Below are 18,854 nucleotides of genomic sequence, written 5' to 3'. Positions count from 1 at the left end.
CTGTGGCCCATCTGGAACAAATTATTTTTCTTGGCACTGTTTTATTCACACTGTAAACTCTTTGGGGCAGCGAGCAGTAGCTGGCACCAGCCCTAATCTCCAACTGAGCTCCCTAAGTACTACAGCAGTATAAATAAGTAGTAATTAGTTCTAAGCAATCACAGTCCCACATGGTAGCCTAAATCAGGGAAGGATTAGGATGCAGCTAGAAACTTAATTTTTCTTCTGTTTTAGTGGAACAAAGGAGCAATGTGGACTTTTTTCCCTTGATTTTCGATCATTAATTTCTGAGGTACAAGCTGCTCATCTTTGTTTTCATGAATGATGGAATTTTAATAAAACTTGTTTTAACTCTGCCCTGGCTCAGGAATGTCAGCATCCTGATGAAAGATTCAACAGACACACACAGGCACAGATCTGGGCTGTGGCACCACCAGAGCTGTGTGCTGCTGGGCTGGAGGACAACATGAATTTGGTCTGGGTCAGGCACTGCAGGCTGTGGGGTGCTGTGTCCTGCCAGCCATGGAGGTGACCACCTGAAGAGGCCACTCTGAATGGCTGAACAAGTCATCAGACTTAGGCAGTTTAGGGAACATTTTGCCTCATTCTGCGTTTGATCAGGTGAATCCTTGTGTTGAACAGCTGGCTTAGACGTGGACATCCACTTGACAGACTTTTGGGTGGGTTCAGTTCCAGGCTGAGACACCTGGATGAGGAAGGGGTACCAGGGGTGCTGGCCCACTTAGCCCCCATGAGGCCATGGAGGTGTGGTCTGCAGCAGGTAGAACTTGGCTCATTAACACAGGGCTGAGATTCAGTTGCCTAAAAGTAGATGTTTGCCATCATACAGGTGCTGTGGGTATCTGACCAACCACCAGATGCTGCCAGAACTCCTGTAAGACATCCTGGGCATCTTCCCAGTCCCTTGCAGGTGCCTCAGTGCCTTAGACCACCCCATTACCTGTGTTGAGGCAACTCTGTTCTGGCTCTGCAGGCTGCCTGGGGAGACCATTCTGTGTCTGCTCCACTGTCTCATTGACTAGGTATCCTCCTTTGGTAGGAGCTTGTGTACCTTGGACTACTAAATGTAAGTTTAACCTCAAAATTAGTCCAGTGCCTGGTGTAGCAGCTGGGCTGGATGTGACCCTCTACTGACCTGACTGCTGCAGCTGGATTTCTGATCTTTTGTGAATCTTTGTTGGCAACCCCACTGGAGACTCAGCCTTACATTTCAAAGCTGGTTCCTGTTTTGAAGGAAACATCTTGTAGCTTCTGCAGAGCCACCTGCACTTGAGCAAGGCGAAGGTTTCAAGCTCATTTTGCTTCCCTGTTTCTTCTCCAAACCACAAGTGTTGATACAGTGGTGCTGGCACAGCAGGCGTGGGTAGAGCCCAAGCCATGACTGTGGTGTCTGCTGTTGATGCTGGTGAGCCTGGAGCCACCATCCTGCCTGCCAAGGGCTCTGAGCTGTGCTGTCACACACTCCTTCATGGTGCAGCCAAATTAGGAGAAACAGACCAGGAGCTTGGAACAGCTCAGGGTGCAGAGGAGGCTTCGTTTGCTGCTTGCCTGCACCCACTGCTGGCATTAGTCCTGCCTCTGCCCTCCTCTGGAGGAAAGTCCACATCAGCTCCAGCGAGGCAGAAGTCAGGCAGGCAGCCCTGGGAGAAGGGCAGGGGAGCAAGAGGGGACATGTTTGGTTGTTGTTCTGCGTGTCCAGACGCAGTGCCAGAGGGCAGGAACTTGCACCCAGCCAGGAGGGGAGATGCCAAGGACAGGGTCAGGGGAACAGCTGTGGCTGCTCTGATCCCTCATGTGGATGACAGGATGCTGATACAAGTTTGCTGTAGGTCAGCTGAAGTGCTCAGCACCAAAACCAAAGGGAGCCTGGGCTCTCCAGCTCTGAGGATGTGAACAGAGAGCCCCTTGTGCAGGAGCTGCAATTTAGAGTCATAGAAGCACAGAATGGTTTGGGTTGGAAGGGAACTTAAAGCTTCTCTCATTCCAGCAGAGACACCTTCCCCCATCCCAGGTTGCTCCAAGTCCCACCCAGCCTGGCCTTGAGCACTTCCAGGGATGGGGCATCCAGAGATTCCCTGGGCAGCCTGTGCCAGGGCCTCACCACCCTCACAGTAAAGAATTTTCTCCATATATATCCTAAATTTCCCCTCTTTAAATTTGATCCCCTTACTCTTTGTCCTATCACTACAGATCCTGATGGAGAGCCTTTTCCAGCTTCTCTCTAGCTCCTTCAAATAGTGGAAGGTGCTGTGAGTCCTCCACTCAACCTTCTCCAGGCTGAACAACCCCAGCTTTCTCAGACTGTCTTCATAGAAATGCTGCTCCAGCACCTTCAGCAACTTTGTGGCCTCTCTCTGGACTTCTTCCAGTTAGGGAGGTCCAACAAAGCAGACTGATAGCCCAGGGGACTTTACAGGATGACGTCTCCTGGCTAAAGAACCCAGCAGTGAAAGTCTGAAAAAAAAAGCCAGAATGGGTGAAAATGCAAACAGCTCATTCCCTTCACTTCTGAAAGCTACAGAGAATCTGCCTTGTGGAAGGTGGTGGCTGGAAGTTTTCAGCTCTCTGGAATATTCTTGAGTTTCCTGATCCCCTGAAATCTTCCCCCTCTTCCCCGCCATGACCTTCCCCTCATCCCTGTTCTGGTCTTCCCAAGCAGTGGCAAGTTGTCCTTCAGCAAATGGTGTCCATGAGCACTTCCCCAGTTCACACCCCATTGTTCATGACCCAGTTTACCATATAATGAAATTTTTTGTAGTGGGAACAGCCCTGATCTCCTGTCTGAGAGCCTCAGCCTTTATTGGGACTCTTCTGCTGGGATGAAGCTGCCTTTTCACAATTTTTGGAAAAATTCTGTCCAGTGGAATGGCTCCGTGTTGATTTGGTGTTTTGCATTTGCTGTAACTCAGTTCTAGGCATCCTGAAACTGGATTTAACATCTTGTGGAAGCAGATACTAATTCAAACATTATCACATGCTGAACAGTGGTGGGAGTGTTAAAGTTAGAAATTACTGAAGTGTCTTGCTGAAATGATGGACTGAGATATATTATTTGTTGTGAAGATACAGATTGTAGATGGATTTGTGAAGAAGGAAGATACATAAATGTAGAAACAGTGTGAACTCTGTGTATTTAATTTGAACAAGTAAAATCAGGATGGCTACTGTTTTTGGGAAGTTTCTTTCTAAACTTCATTATTTCGGTGATAGTCACCTAAGTTCCTGATTAGAATTTGCAGTCAGATTGTGTCTCAGTAAGGGAGAATGAACTTACTTATTGCTAAGCTGTTAAATGGTGTTTAAACCATGTATTTATCATTAATTCAGAGATGTGATTTAGAACTTTAATAGAGATGTTGGTAAATACAGTCTAAGGAGAGATTTAGGGTGATCTCTACTTTAAACAAATTTTATTTTGGAATCAGTTACTCCTAAATGTTCCTATTCTGTTTTGAGCTGTGGCACAGATTTACTGCATGAGTGAATAACAGGATTAATTTTTTAAAGTAACATTTTTACTAGAATGGGGACGAGATGTTTACCTTTTTGTATGAAAGCTTTATTAAGATGTGAATCTGGAGTACTCTGAGACCCTTTGAAGGAGCTAATGAATTGCAAACTGCAATTAATTTGCTTTGTTGATGGTTTATTTGTACTGATTTTTGTATTCTCTTTGCCAGGTAAAGCCAACCAAAGACTCTGTGTACTTTGGAGCACTTCTCTTCCTCTACACGGGCGATTTCTACCTGAATATCAAATTCCATGAAGACAACAGCAGCAGGGAGCTGCCTCTGTCCTGGCTCTGCCTTCCCAGTGTCCACATCCGTGCCACAGAGCCCGTGGCCCCAGCTAAGCTGTGAATGCACTGGGTGCTACTTGATCACCCACGGCACACAGCAATGCTTGGCACATCCTCTGCTTGACCCCAGCTTGTTTCTGTCCAACCCCAGGACACAGTCTCTACTTTGGAGGAACAGCTGAACCCTTTCTGAATTGGCTGACAGTCATTTGGACAGCTGCTTTAGCTAATTTCAGAGGGAGATAGAGAGAGACAGAGATTATAACTGTGCTGAAGGTTTCCTCTGTTTTCAGAAAGCCTTTGAAACTATTTGCATTATACTTCAATATACTCCATTGATATCAGTGGTTTGAAAGTCTTGAGGGCTGAATTTTGCAATGTGTTTGAAGGTCTTAAATCCTGTTTGAATAATCCTGTTTGATCATTTTTTCAGTAAGATTTGTGTATCTGTATGAAATTCCTCCTGGTTTATGCTGGACCCATGGCATGTTCCCTTGGGATATAGATCTCTGTTAGATTTGTTCACTGGCTTGCTCTTGTTCATTTGTTTGCTGAGAATTTGGTGTCTTTGGTAGCAAATAGCAGTAGTGGTGCTTTTCAGTGTGCTACTGGAAGTGAGAATAGCCTCCAGTTATTCTCTCCCTCCCCTGAGCCCAGTGACACTTGCTCCTGGTAAAGTCACTGCCTTTAGTTTGGCAGATCTATGAACTAGAAAGGAGAGAGGGTGAGGAAGAGCAAAAGAGTTTTGTCCTTGAGAGAATAAATAAGCCAACTTTTGGGCTGCCTAAGGCTTGGCTGTGAATTTAGGCTTTCACAGTTCTCTTCTACACAGTCAAAGTCACTTGAAACATTTGCAGACTCTTAAAGATCCACCAGAATTAATCACATGATCATTAATATAACTTTTCATGAGCTTTTGCAAAAACTCTTCTCACCAGATTTTTCATACTAATATACTGATTTTTAAATGTGTCTGGATTTTTCCTTTTTTTTTTTTTTGGTGTGTTTTGCAAAAGTTTGGGGTTTTTTTAAGTTTAATTATTAGGCAGTTAAGGCCATGGAATTCCTGAGCGTGAGAGTAGTTGTTGAATGTACTGATAATTTAGCCTATTTTTTCAGAATAATGTTTTTGTATAGTGAGACATGTTTTTACCCCATGTAAAGCAGGGAGATGTTTTAGCTGTATGATTAGTACATTATTTCATGGACCATATGTTTAAAAACTATCTCAGTCTTTTCTTAAATGCATAGTTAAATTTGGTGGTAGTATGCTTTGGGGGTGGATACACCAAGATGTGGCAGGGACACTCCAGTTAGCTCTACATGGTTTAAATCTACATGCACAACCTCTTTGCAGATCCTTTGTTTCTCTAGAATTCATGCAAACATGGGCCCCCCCCTGAATGCCTGGCCTGACCCTTCCTGCTCAGCTCTGGCTCTCTGCACCGTGCCCAGGGGTACTTTTAGATGTGATTGGTGTTTCCCATAGTGCTCCAAACCCCATTCATTGCATGTTTGCAAGTGACTGTTCATCCTAAATATATTCCCAACCTGAGGGAGCTGTGGCTGTAGAATGGTAGCTGCATTTCCAGTGTATGCAGGGTATTATCTCTAAAAACCCATGTTGTGGCAGTGTTACCAATGTTTGTGCTTCAGCTGTGGCTCTGGACTCAGCCTTGAAGAAGGAAGTTTTCAGTCCTGACCTGATGAAAATCTGAGCCCTGCTGAGGATTTATTTGCAATGATTCCCTGCTCTGTCAGGTGCCAGTGAGGTCCAGTAACAAAACTGTTCCTTAGACTGGCTCTGGGCCTGAGACACCCCTGGAAGGAGGGTCCAACAGCACAGCTGGACCTGCTTTCCTCTGCTGGTGGAGCTTGGCTGACCAGACTGTGCCATGAGGCTGAATCCTCTGTCACAGGATAGGCAACACACAGAAAAATAAGATCCAAAGTGAGCAGGAACTGAACCAGTACATCTTCTCTAAAAGCTTGGTTTTGACATGGGTGTCTGGACTATGTTGCTCAACACTGTTGCAGTAAAATCCAAATTGGGTTTTATTCAGTGTTCCCAGAAGATAATCTGCAGATTCTAGGAATACAGCTAAGGCTTTGTAAGGACCACACTGAAATAAAAATATGGTAAAGTAGATGCTGTTGTTGCCAGGATGCTCCAATTTATCCAGCTGAGGGACTGTTCTCTAATTATTTTTCAACATCATTCTCTGAGAAGGGAGGGTCTTGTTCTGTGGAGCCTGTCCTGGATGCAACATTCCTGTGCCTTTTACTTGTAAAGGATCCTGATCTACAGCCCACTGAAACTGTTGGAATGGGAACAGGTTTTGTTATAACAAAAGCTGGCTGTATATTTTCTAGGTATCCAATATGCCATTATAAATCTGCCATATGTGCACATAAATATAAGTTCTTATGTGTGAGCTCACCCTTAAAGGTCTCTCTGTTCATTATATAGCAGACTACTCTGTCCCTCGTCAACTGGGACACTTAGTTGCTTTTGGCATTTATGATATCTTCCCCAATTTTCTCAGACTTCTACTTGTCTTGGTGAAAGAGATGAAACACAAGAAGTTCTTCCTTCTGGGGGTCATTTTTAACTTGTCCAGAAGGAAGATATTTAAGTGTTAGTGTAATTTGGAGAGAGGTTGAGGGAAAGGTGCTTAAAATCACTGGGGTTGCTGTCATGATTGGTCCTTGTACTGCTTGAAAGAAGGATGATGCTTTTCTTATTTGCTTTCCTTTCTTGGTACTGAAAACTTCTTTTTCTTTCTCTGAAAAATCACCCAGCAATTATTTTGAACATGATGAGCTGAACTGTTCATTGTAAATGTGATATGAACCAGTGGTTGCAATAAATTATTCCTAATTTAAATGGCCATTGCTGAGAGCAGATGTTGATCCCATATATGAATGCACTGGAGAAGCATAAGTTATGTAACTTTAACTGAATAAATACTTGTGGCTTGTTATTTACACCTCTGCCAGTCTCTTTGGTCTGTAGCTCTTGGTTGTGTTGTGTGTTTTTGCTGATAATAATGTGTATCTCTTGATTCTGTGTTGTGTCTCTGGAAGAATGTTTTGGACCCTAGAACTGAAAATTCAGCTTCACTCAGACTTTCTCTTCCTAGATGAACTCAGAGGTGGTGAACCCTGTCTGCTCTTAGTGTGGCTCATGTGTCAGTGCCTATTCACTGTCAGCTGAGGAGAGGGAGAGGCACTCACATGAAAGTGACCTGAAGTTCTGGCCAACAAATGGCCAGAAGTTGTGTCCAGGGAGGTTTAGGTTGAATATTAGGAAAAGGTTCTTCATCCAGAGGGTGATTGGGTGCTGGAACAGGCTCCCCAGGGAAGGGGTCACAGCCCAGAGCCTGACAGAGCTCAAGAAGTGTTTGAACAGTGCTCTCAGGCACAGGGTGGGACTCTTGGGGATGGTCCTGGGAAGGGGTGGGAGTTGGATTTGCTAATTCTTGTGGATCCCTTCCAACTTGGCTTAATCTGTGACTCTGTGAAATGCCTGAGTGTCCCAATACTGATGTTGGGGCTGGTGAGGCCCTGGCAAAGGTTGCCCAGGTGGCTGCCCCACCCCTGGAAACATTCAAGGCTGGGTTGGACAGGGCTCTGAACAACCTGATCCAGCTGAGGACATCCCTGCTCAAAGCTGGAGGATTGGAACTGGACCTGTAAATGTTCCTTGCAACCCAAAGCATTCCATTGTTCTATCACCCTTTCCATCCTTTTAGAAACAGCTCAAAGGCTGGAAGAACCACCTTGGAAGACTGACTGCAAGCACTAAGTAAACATTTGATGCCCGGCCTTGTCTGAGTTCCTTGAGCACGTCCAGAGGAGGCAACAAGGCTGGTGAGGGGCTTGGAACACAAGCCTTATGAGGAATGTTTGAAGGAGCTGGGGCTGTTTGGCCTGGAGAAGAGGAGGCTTAGAGGTGACCTTATTGCTCTCTACAACTTCCTGAAGGGAGGTTGCAGACAGGTGGGGTCAGTCTCTTCCACTGGGCAGCACTGAAAGAACAAGAGGGCACAGTCTCAAGCTATGTCAGGGAAGGTACAGGTTGGATATTAGGAGGAAATTTTTCACCAAAAGAATAATAAAGAACTGGAATGCTCTTCCCAGGGAGGTGGTAGAATCACCATCTCAGGATGTGTTTAAAGAAAGACTGGACATGGCACTTGGTGCTCTAGTCTGGTGGAGGTGTTAGGGCATAGGTGGGACTCAATGATCTTAGAGGTCTCTTCCAACCTCATTATTCTGTGGTTCTGTGATTCCTTCTGTCAGTCCTGGGGCTCCTGTGTTTGGATTCCCAATCTAGAAGCTGTTAAGGTTTCCTCAGTGAGGGCCAGCTGCACCTTCCCTTCCTTGAGTCCTCTGGCTTCCTTCCTGGGTGTGGGCACTTTTTTTGTCCCTGGAATGGGGCTGTGCCTCCCTCCTGCTTGCACTGCACACCCCAGAGCAGTGCTGGCTGCCAGCTCTTGGGACGGAGCCAAGCCTTCTGCAGCTCTGGGTGTGCAGCTCAGCTGTGTGGGCACAGGGGGGATTGGAAGCCTTTCCTACAGGTGGCTGCTTTGCAGAGCTCTGCAAACACTTGTGCTCTTTTCTTAATGCAGAAGACACAAAAGATCTGAACAAAATTTTTGCGTCAAGTTTTCCATGATAGCTGTTTCCTTCTGGGGTTAGGCCAGGGTTCTTGGGTTGTTCAGCATCTCCTTAGCTCTCAGTTTCTCATCTTCCTCTTTCTCAACTCATCCTTCCCATTGACTCTTCCACTCACTGCACTTTTCTGCTTTTCTTTGCTTGGTCCCTAGAGAGGATCAATTTTCCCTTTACTTTTTTCCTTCCTCTGCATCTCTGTTAGACCCCTCCTAACACTTTGTTCATGTTGGAGAAAAAATGCTTCAAACCCAATTTCAGGTGCTAAACTGGAGTTTGATGCTCTCCTTAAAGCATCTTGAGATATTTCAATTGAACAGGATCTTGTCTGTTTTGTTACAATCTGATGTTTCTTGTTGGAAGGATACTTTAGACCACTGTGTTCACAGTGCATCGATTCCATAACACCAGTGAGACTTTGTGTGTAGGTGACATCTCATTTATCATACACTGCTCACTTCCTGTCCCTGTGTTCCTCATTCAGCAGATATCCAAGCATGTGCCTAATGTTAAACACATCAATAAAAACACATTAATAACACTTTAATAGGCTCACTTTTGACAGCTAATTCAGTTACTACCTGGGAAATTTGCTAACCCTGTGCCCAGATGTGCAATCTTCACCTGAACCTGCAAACTTGACACGGAAGCCCACATGCCATTGTGTTGCTTGGACCATCACCACTGGCTCCCTGGAACCCTGGCACAGGGAGAAGGCATCTCACCAAAATCTGGCACTGCTTTTATACAAGTCTGGCAGTGCAGAGGATCCTTCCAGGCCAAGATGTGCTTAGTGTGTGGCTGTACCAACCCCAGCAATGCACCCTGGAGGTGTAAACCAGATGCACAGACTTGCCTGGGGAGCCACATTGTCCCCAGCACTGTGCACCAGGCAAAGCAGGGCTCAGCCACATCCTGCTTGCAGTTGCTCTTTCCAGTGTTTCTCCCCCAAGGGCTCGTGCCTGCACATCCTCCCAGCCTCTCCATCTTCACAGCCACAGGAAAACTCCTCAGGAGCTGCTCAGGAATCACTTGGCATAAGGGAAGGCACCTGTTAACAATGAGGCAGCTCAACACCATTTCTGGGATGGATCCTCTGCAGAGAATTTGTTACAGCCCTGAGTTCTCTGGTGCCGTGGCTGGAGAAGGGTGACTGCAGCCCCTCTTCAGCTTGAAAAAAACAATGAAGACACTGCCAGAGGGAAATCAGGCCAGCTTTTTAAACAGTTTAACAATGAGCATCTTGTTAATGACTATGAGGATGTCATCACTAATCTGTGTCAGAAATTGGGCCCTTCTGCTCTCCAGAGTCTACTCATGCCCTTACAAACTGGTCCAGGCTGGTGGCTGAAGTGATGCCATGGTCTGATTCAGGCTTTCCACCTCCTTCCCAACTGTCCAGATCCAGAGCAGAGATGCCATTCCCTCCCCATTCCTTTGCCTGATTCACCTCTTTGTGTGGCCACACAAGGCTGAACCCATGCAATGGGTTTGGGTTGAAAAGGGCAAAGAAAAGGCAGGGGAGTGTTTTCCTTAATTGTGTGCACATGTGAGTGAGTTGCTGATGTGAAGCTGCATCATCACACAGGAGCCTGTGAGGTTGCAGCATCCCAGACCAGAACTTTTGGGGCAGAACACGGATAAATGAGCAGTGGGAGGAAGAGAAGGAAAAAAATGCAGAGGGAAATAGTACAGGGCTACAAAGAGCGACACCTCCACAAGGTGCCCAAAGTTAACTGAGATGAATCAAGGTGAAACAGGTTATGTAACTGCCACAACATTAAAAATAGGTTATGCTGTATATTAAGATTTCATTTATAAATTGTTTATAAAGCATTCATAAATGTTAGATGTGGCAAGCACGTTCTGCACACAAATACTTTCTGCTCCAGCATTATCGATGGCCGTGTCCACAGCAGCTGCAGGTGTTATAGATGGTTAAATCACAGCTCTGGGGACCAGCAGTTCAATAGCAATACACCATAAATGATTCATCAATCACCTCAACATGTATCAAGGAATGATGTGCTCTTTATAAATGGAGCCTTAATATGACGTGTGGCCTTAGGAACTGTGAAACAGGGAACTTTTGCCCCTTTCATCCTTTTTTTTTTGTTCCTAAAAACCCCAAACCAACAAAACACCAACACCAATTCCCCCACACCCCACACCCAACTCTCAATTCACCAGTTTAATAATGATTCTTTTTCCTCACCTCTGGCTTTAAAAAGGCCACAGGCTCCTGAGAATTAAAAAGTTTTATGGAAGACATACAGTATTTGGATGTTCTCCCATCTGCTGCGAATGAGTTTAGTCTGTTTTGGGGGTATGGACTCCAGGGATGCAAAGGATGTCACCCCAGGACAATGTCACCTTGCCAGCCAGGGTGCCTGCAGATCCCTGGAGAAAGCACAAGTGCAAAAGTAATGTTAATGTAAACTAAATAAAGAGAAGAACAGAAGAGCCATGAAATAAGACTTGAATGTGATAATTTAATTTATTAAAATGAACCCTACATCCAGCTCTGGCCTTTTGCTTATATGGAAGATCTCACCAGAGAAGATGCTAGCATTGCAGACCCTCAGCACAAGGCAGGCCAGGTAAGAATTGTCCTTCCCTAGCATGGCATCCTCCATAACCCTGGAGGAAGGCTTAAAGCCTGCCCATCCTATCTCATCCCATCCCGTCCCATCCCATCCCATCCCATCCCATCCCATCCCATCCCATCCCATCCCATCCCATCCCATCCCATCCTGTCCCGTCCCATCCCATCCCATCCCATCCCATCCCATCCCATCCCATCCCATCCCATCCCGTCCCGTCCCGTCCCGTCCCGTCCCGTCCCGTCCCGTCCCGTCCCGTCCCGTCCCATCCCATCCCATCCCATCCCATCCCATCCCATCCCATCCCATCCCATCCATTTCTCATTCCTGTGCAGAGCTCACAAGACTCCTTTCACAATGGAAGAGAAAGAAGATGCTCCTGTCTTTCCCTGGCTGAAGTCCCGGTCAGGGCTGAGTCTTCCCAAGTCTGTTGAGGAGGGCACTGGGACCTGGCCCAGCTCTGTGGTATTTGAATTGAGTATCAATATTAGCCACTTGCATGTGATGCCAGAACAAAGCCCATGGATCATGTGCATTTAAATGTCACACAAAAAAAGGACAAAATAGGTGCAAATGCTTTGGAATGTTATTTTCAACACCAGTACTGGGTAACTCTACCAGATTTTCCCTTTTGTGTAGCTCTCCAAATGTTGTTGCTGTTGGTTTCTATATAAAATCACATCCTCTAAAGCTTGTCCTTGCTGGGGGCTCGGGGTCACAAAAGCTCTGTTGAGAGAAACAACAGGAGGGATCAGTGATGTTCTTAACACAAACCTCTTAATTAAAAAGCACTGGATATAAACAGGAGTCACAGGATCTGTGTTTCCCAAAAAATCCACAGGGCAAGAAGGCTCTGTAAGGAGACACCCACCCTGCATCAGCACAGTTTCCAACATGAAATGCCTGGTTATTGCCAGTGGCTGGAAAGAGAGGTCAGGGCAATAAATTGACATGGAGACATCCACTTACCCAACCAGTGTATTCAGATGAGATAAATCAGAACCAGAGAATGATCTGGGTTGGAAGGAACCTTAAGGATCTTGTTCCAAACCCCCTGCCAGGGGCAGTGACACCTTTCACTAGACCAGGTTGCTCAAAGCCCCATCCAGCCTGGCCTTCAACATTTCCAGGGATAGAGCATCCACAGCTTCTCTGGGCAACCTCTGCCAGGGCCTCACCACGCTCACAGTAAAGAATTTTTTTCCTAATGAACAATCTAAACCTATTTTCTATCAGTTTAAAACCATTTCCACTTGTCCTATAAATCCCCATGTCCTGTTCCATCAGACATGGATGAAGTTAGCAAACGTGTTTAAAAGTTTCAAAGGACCCAGGGTCACAGCTTTGAACCCCAGCTCTGTGCACAGGAGACTCATTTCTTTGCAGATCAGACAGAGCAAAGCTCTCTGTCTCCCCATCCAGGATGCAGTTCCATGGGGCTCAGGTTTGTACTCAGGTGCTGTGGTACAAACATGGGGACTGTCTCATTCCCAGTACTTTTCCTTTTCACTACACCCACCATGGGCCAGGTGCAGGGTGACCTTCTGGGCCAGCAGGGCACCAGGCAGCCTGTCAGCAAGGAGCCACATGATGGGGAAATGCAGCTCTCCTGGGGAGCACCCATGTGCAATGTCCAGGGGAAGAGGAAAACCTTTGCACAAAGCTTTATCTCAGCTTTGTGCAAACCTGCCCTGATGAGACCCTCAGCTGAGAGGCTTTTTGAGCTGTTCCTGAATGAGCATGGTCATATTTTCCCTCTCTCTGTTCCCTGCACCCCTGGCTGTGCTGTAGATAAGGCAACAGTGTTTTGGCAGCTGGGAGGTGATGCTCTATCTGTTTGCACATGCAGGACACTAATGGAAATGTGCCACCCATCACCATCACTGGGGTCAGTTTGTCTCTGCTTGTCGTGCTGGGGACATTGGCTGGTTGTTTTGGTGGCAATGCAAAGGGCAGCAATGCTGAGGACAGACCACAGACAAGGCAGATGTAGCTTTCAATACCAAAAAAAGCCCCTGCACCAGTCTTGCTTGCTGCTCTCTTGCTCACTTCCAAACCTCTTTCTCCCCTAGTTTCTTTAGATTTTTAGCTTCACGGTATTTTTTTCTGCCATCAGATTTATTTCATAGCCCCTCACTGTTCTCAGTGTCTCTTTTCTGAAGACCATATAATTTTTCCTGTTCATTCAAGCCATGGGTTTCTGTGTTTGGAATGCTCAGAGAGAGTCCTTCATCCTGTGCCATGGATGGAGTCTCCCCTCTCTGTGTTCAACTGCATCTCATGGCTTGTCCAGCTCCTGGCTTGCTCTGCTGCCTGCCTGATTCCAAGGTCAGGCACTGAGAGAACAGGATGACTCCTGCCTGTCTGGGCTCTCCCTTCACACCTGGCACGTTTGGTTTGAGCTAGTCCACAACACTCTTGCCCACTGCTGTTACACAGGTAAGACTGGTTCTGGTGGCCTTGGTGCAGTGGAGAGGAGGCAGGAGGAGAGGAGGTTTAGTATCACCTCACTGTCTCCTGCAAAATCTGTGTTTTGTTGCTTGGTGACAGCATCTCTGTACTCGGTCCCAGTGCCTCATGTGAAATGCTGAAGTGAAGCGGCCATGCAGCAAGTTTAGCTTTGGTAAGTGTCACATCTCACTCAGCACTGCTGATGGGGGTCCCAGCTCCTCTTCCGAGCACTGAAGGGCACATCAGGCCCTGGCACTGCAGATGGGCACAGCCAACACCAGCTCCGTGGCACTCCAAAGCACTGGTGACTCTCTGCCATATTCAGAACTTCTCAAATATTGTTTGTGTCCAGGGAAGGGTGGGACAGAATCTGGGAGAAGATTCTTGCTGCCTAGAAGGACAGAGTTCCTCAGACCAGCCCACAGATCTCAGGAGTGAAAGACAACTGTCTCACACGTGTGTAGAAATTACTTTGCTTACTTTGACCCAAAGTTTAGTTTTATTCTACAGTCTTTCCCAGGAGGAAACACTTCAGCAGCTCTTTTTCTCATTTCCACCTGGAGATAAAAAGGCAACTCCTAACTGTTTTCAAGCCTCTGTCTTGTGGTTACTGTAATTCACCTTAAGAAAGGAGGCTCTGGAGCTGCAGGCAGTGACAGCCAGAGTATGCAACAACCCCAGTGACAGGAGCAGGGGAGAAGATGGACCAGGCGCCCTCAGCTTGTGCTTGTGGAGCACCTTGGGCTTGTGGGTCCAACAACAGCCACAGGGAAGAGAAGAGAAGAGGAGAAGAGAAGAGAAGAGAAGAGAAGAGAAGAGAAGAGAAGAGAAGAGAAGAGAAGAGAAGAGAAGAGAAGAGAAGAGAAGAGAAGAGAAGAGAAGAGAAGAGAAGAGAAGAGAAGAGAAGAGAAGAGAAGAGAAGAGAAGAGAAGAGAAGAGAAGAGAAGAGAAGAGAAGAGAAGAGAAGAGAAGAGAAGAGAAGGGAAGGGAAGAGAAGAGAAGAGAAGGGAAGAGAAGAGAAGGGAAGGTTCGGGAAGGGAAGGGAAGGTTCGGGAAGGTTCGGGAAGGTTCGGGAAGGTTCGGGAAGGTTCGGGAAGGGAAGGGAAGGTTCGGGAAGGGAAGGTTCGGGAAGGGAAGGTTCGGGAAGGGAAGGTTCGGGAAGGGAAGGTTCGGGAAGGGAAGGTTCGGGAAGGTTCGGGAAGGTTCGGGAAGGGAAGGTTCGGGAAGGTTCGGGAAGGTTCGGGAAGGTTCGGGAAGGGAAGGGAAGGGAAGGGAAGGGAAGGGAAGGGAAGGGAAGGGAAGGGAAGGGAAGGGAAGGGAAGGGAAGGGAAGGGAAGGGAAGGGAAGGGAAGGGAAGGGAAGGGAAGGGAAGGGAAGGGAAGGGAAGGGAAGGGAAGGGAAGGGAAGGGAAGGGAAGGGAAGGGAAGGGAAGGGAAGGGAAGGGAAGGGAAGGGAAGGGAAGGGAAGGGAAGGGAAGGGAAGGGAAGGGAAGGGAAGGGAAGGGAAGGGAAGGGAAGGGAAGGGAAGGGAAGGGAAGGGAAGGGAAGGGAAGGGAAGGGAAGGGAAGGGAGGGGGGAGGGGAGGGAGGGGGAGGGGGGGAGGGGAGGGAGGGGAGGGGAGGGGAGGGGAGAGGAGAGGAGAGGAGAGAGAAGAGAGAAGAGAGAAGAGAGAAGAGAGAAGAGAGAAGAGAGAAGAGAGAAGAGAGAAGAGAGAAGAGAGAAGAGAGAAGAGAGAAGAGAGAAGAGAGAAGAGAGAAGAGAGAAGAGAGAAGAGAGAAGAGAAGAGAAGAGAAGAGAAGAGAAGAGAAGAGAAGAGAAGAGAAGAGGCTGTTTCAGTTGGAAGGGACCTATAATGGTCATCCAGTCCAACTGCCTGACCACTTCAGGGCTGATCAAAACTTAAAGCAAGTTATTAAGGTTGTTATCCAGATGACTCTTAAGCACTGACAAGCTGAGGAACTGACCAGTTCTCTAGGAAGCTGCTTCTAGTGCTTGACCTGACCCTCAGTAAAGAAATATCCCCCCCAAGGCATTGTGAATTAGAAACAATCAATTACTCAGAATTGGACCAAAACTAAAAGGGTGGCAAAACTCCCCATCAGAGAGAAGAGCTCAGGGACCAAAGCCTGGTTCAATCAAAATGAAGCAACTGCTGTATGAAAATGTGTGTTTCATGGGCTGCCTGTGTCTGACAATGCACCAAGTATATTTTGGACAGTCTGCCTTGCTAGTAAACCCTGCCTAATCCATTCAGGGGACTGGAGGGGCTGCGGCAGCCTTGTCTATACCAAAATAATATTCCTTTTCTGTCTTGTTTAATATTGTTTCATACAGCGCTGCACAGTCTCAGCTGAAAACTGCATTGCTGTTCTTAGAACAAAAGATCTCTCCTTCTAGGTGAAGTATCTATTTGCATTAGGAATGCCCAGGGGATGTGGATACAAGAACATGCTTTGTCCACAGGCAAGGTTGAGTAGGACTCTTGGTAAGCCCCAGCTCTTCTGTCTCAGAAAGAAAAAAAATTAAAAAACCAAGTCAGGGCTGTAGCAACACAGTTGGACTGTATTTTATCTGCCATGCTGGGCAGCAAACCTGCACCTGCAATGGTGCACAGGAGGGCTGTAACAGCAAGAACATACCTCTGGAATGGATTTAGAGATAATAAGAAATCATCTTAATGTGACTGTTGAATGTACAAGGGACCTGGTAATAGTTACCACAGGTACACTTTCATTAACTCCCTTTAATTTAAAAGCTCAGTGTTTGCAGGAATCTTTTACTGGCAAGAAAAAGTGAAATCAAATGAAAAATAATCTTTCTGAAAAGCAGTGCTGCTCTTCCCCCTAGGAGCTGCACAGCACAGCCTGAAATCACCTGCCCTGATCCCTCCAGCCAGATCCTGCAGCCTGGGCCACATGAGCACGGCCAGTCCTGCAGTGCCACTGCAGTGTCACCCATTCCTCATTATCTCTGCAGCAGGGACACCCCAGGCCCACTGAGTACAAACAGGGCTTGGGTGGGACCTTTTCAGTGAACAAAACACAAATGACAGCACTCACCACGTCACTGGAGCTACACCTTTTCCCACGCTCCAGGTGAGACAGGGCACAGTCCAGGCTTGCAACAATAATGTTCCTCCATCCAGGAGTTCCCATGAACCCATGTTCTTACTCATTGAAAAAACAAAAAATTAAAAAGGTGGTTGAATACTCAAACCTAGTATAGCTCTGCAACAAAATATCTAAATTATGGAAGCAGGATGCAATGTAACTCTCCCGAAAGTTAAGAAGCTATTTGATCTACCCAATGCTTTGTCAGCTCAAATCAATAAACACACCGTGAAAATTAGGGATTTCAAAACAAAAGCCTGGAGCTGAAACTTATGATGGCTGAGTCCAGGGGAGACAGAGCATTGCTCCAACTTAGGGATGCCCCATTCCCTTCTGCACTCCCTGCAGAGGTTTGTCAGGGAAGGAGGAGCAGAGCTGACCCAGCTACCTGCTGGTTGACTTTTCAACATCTTGCTGAGCTCTCCTCCAGCTTTTCTGTGAGCTGTTCAGCTGTGTGAAAGCCTTCATGCAGATCCAGAGGACAAACGTTGGGAAGGCTGTAGGAAATTGTGGTGCAGTGATGGAGCATTCCTGTGGCTGCAAAGGAAATGCCTTTACTGGCGGAAGCAGGATGAGGGGTGGGGACACAGAAAGGAAAAAGTGTTGGGTTCAGGAAAGGTTTATTAAAGGAAAATAACCCAACCATTAGATGCTATCTGTATTATGAATCATATGCATTTCCAGCTCAGCTTCAGTAGAGTTCCATACTCCACAGGGAGTGTGGTGTTTCAGTGAGGTGACCTTTGGGCACAGCTGGGTGGTTTGGGGCTAAATGTGCCAAAATTGCTTTTTTTACCATGTGTCTTAAGAGTCTCTTGAGACTTCTTTCAGAGGAGAATTATGAGAAGCCAAAGCAATGGGGTTAACTTAAAGTTTGTACTAACGATCAAATGATGATCAGATTGAAATTAATTGGTGATTGAGTGAAAATCAATTGGTGATTGAGCAATAATTGAATGTTAGTGAAACAGTGATTTAACAATGAGTTGACAATGATTTGGCAAATATTTAATGGTGATTTTGGTGGTGATTTGAGCGACAGTTTAGACATTGACTTGACAATGATTCCAAAAATGATTTAAAAAGTGGTCAAACACTCTGCTACTTACTTCACTTCAAATACTTAACCTATGGCTCTATGATGCTAGTACACAATGTACTTGTAAGCCCAATGTGAAATATTTCTTATCTCTTTCTAGATATCAGGTGTTGGGTAAGGGGTCTCTCAGCCTTGAAAAGTTACCCTGAGAAATCTGCCAAGGGGTAGATCAGTGCTGTGCAGCCACTGCCATGCAGGAGCCAGGGCATCACTGAGCTGGGGCATTTCTGTGCTATGGTTTTAGGTGGAGGCACAAGAAGTGTGCTTGGTGTCCCATGTCTGTCTCTTTTTCCTTTTACTGACTTCCAGGATACAATTTAAAATAACCTGCAAGAAGCTTTGGCTACACTGTAGGCAGTTCACAGGAGGATGTGTCTGGGTCTTGATGTCTTTCAAACACTTCATTCTTCCCCCCAGCATTCCCACAGGCTGGAAGGACACACAGAAAGTTGGTGTCTCTCCCCACCCCACCACAGGAGTTTGTAGATACTTCCAGCTGGACCCACCTGGAAAAACCAGGGTCCAGGTCTGGGAGTTTTTATGGGATAAACCAGGAATGCAAAAATACTTCACAAGAGAAGAAAATATGTATCTATGAGTGTCTTTGGGTGTTTTCTCTGCAGTGCATCCTGGGCATCTCCTTGCCCTTGGCTGATCTTCACATCACCACAAGCATGAGGAGAAGCTCACATGGACTGTGGAATGGGAAATGTGGGTTGAGGGACTTCTCTGCATAAGAAAGAGCTGACATCTCTCATTCCTGAAGGGAAGAAGTTGGAATGAAATTGAATGGCCACTATCCATTGCTGTGTATCCCAGTAAGGGTAGAGGTTTAATTAACATCAATGAGGCTGATTGATTGATTGATTGACAGCTAAAGCAATTTTTTTATGCTAAAAATGGTGTCTGGAGAAGGAACTTTGCAAAGAAAGCTGGGTCACAAAGTGAGCCTCTCAATGGGGCATGAAAAAGTGATCATCACAGTTAGCCTGGTCTTTACTTCACATACTGGAACCTTCCCAGGGCTCCTCCAGCCATGGCAGCCTGAAGCACATTTCTCTCTCCTCTCCAGCACTGCTGTTTTCTTATCTCTCG

General features: G+C 46.5%; 1 protein-coding gene across 4 annotated transcripts in view; it reads left to right on the top strand.

Annotated features, from left to right (window-relative positions):
* TRAPPC9 (trafficking protein particle complex subunit 9) overlaps positions 1–6,810 on the top strand; it is a 444,261-nt gene extending 437,451 nt beyond the window's left edge. For all 4 annotated transcript variants that reach the window (XM_059867583.1, XM_059867590.1, XM_059867566.1 and 1 more), the window contains one exon: positions 3,702–6,810. In XM_059867583.1, the coding sequence (XP_059723566.1) occupies positions 3,702–3,881 (180 nt within the window). In that variant the 3' untranslated portion in view covers positions 3,882–6,810. The remainder of the gene's footprint in view (positions 1–3,701) is intronic.
* The last annotated feature ends 12,044 nt before the right edge of the window (positions 6,811–18,854 follow it).

This window comes from Haemorhous mexicanus, chromosome 1 (genome assembly GCF_027477595.1).
Source record: "Haemorhous mexicanus isolate bHaeMex1 chromosome 1, bHaeMex1.pri, whole genome shotgun sequence".
Lineage (NCBI taxonomy): Eukaryota > Metazoa > Chordata > Aves > Passeriformes > Fringillidae > Haemorhous > Haemorhous mexicanus.
Note: the sequence above shows the minus strand (reverse complement) of the source record. Positions and strands in the feature narration are given on the sequence as shown.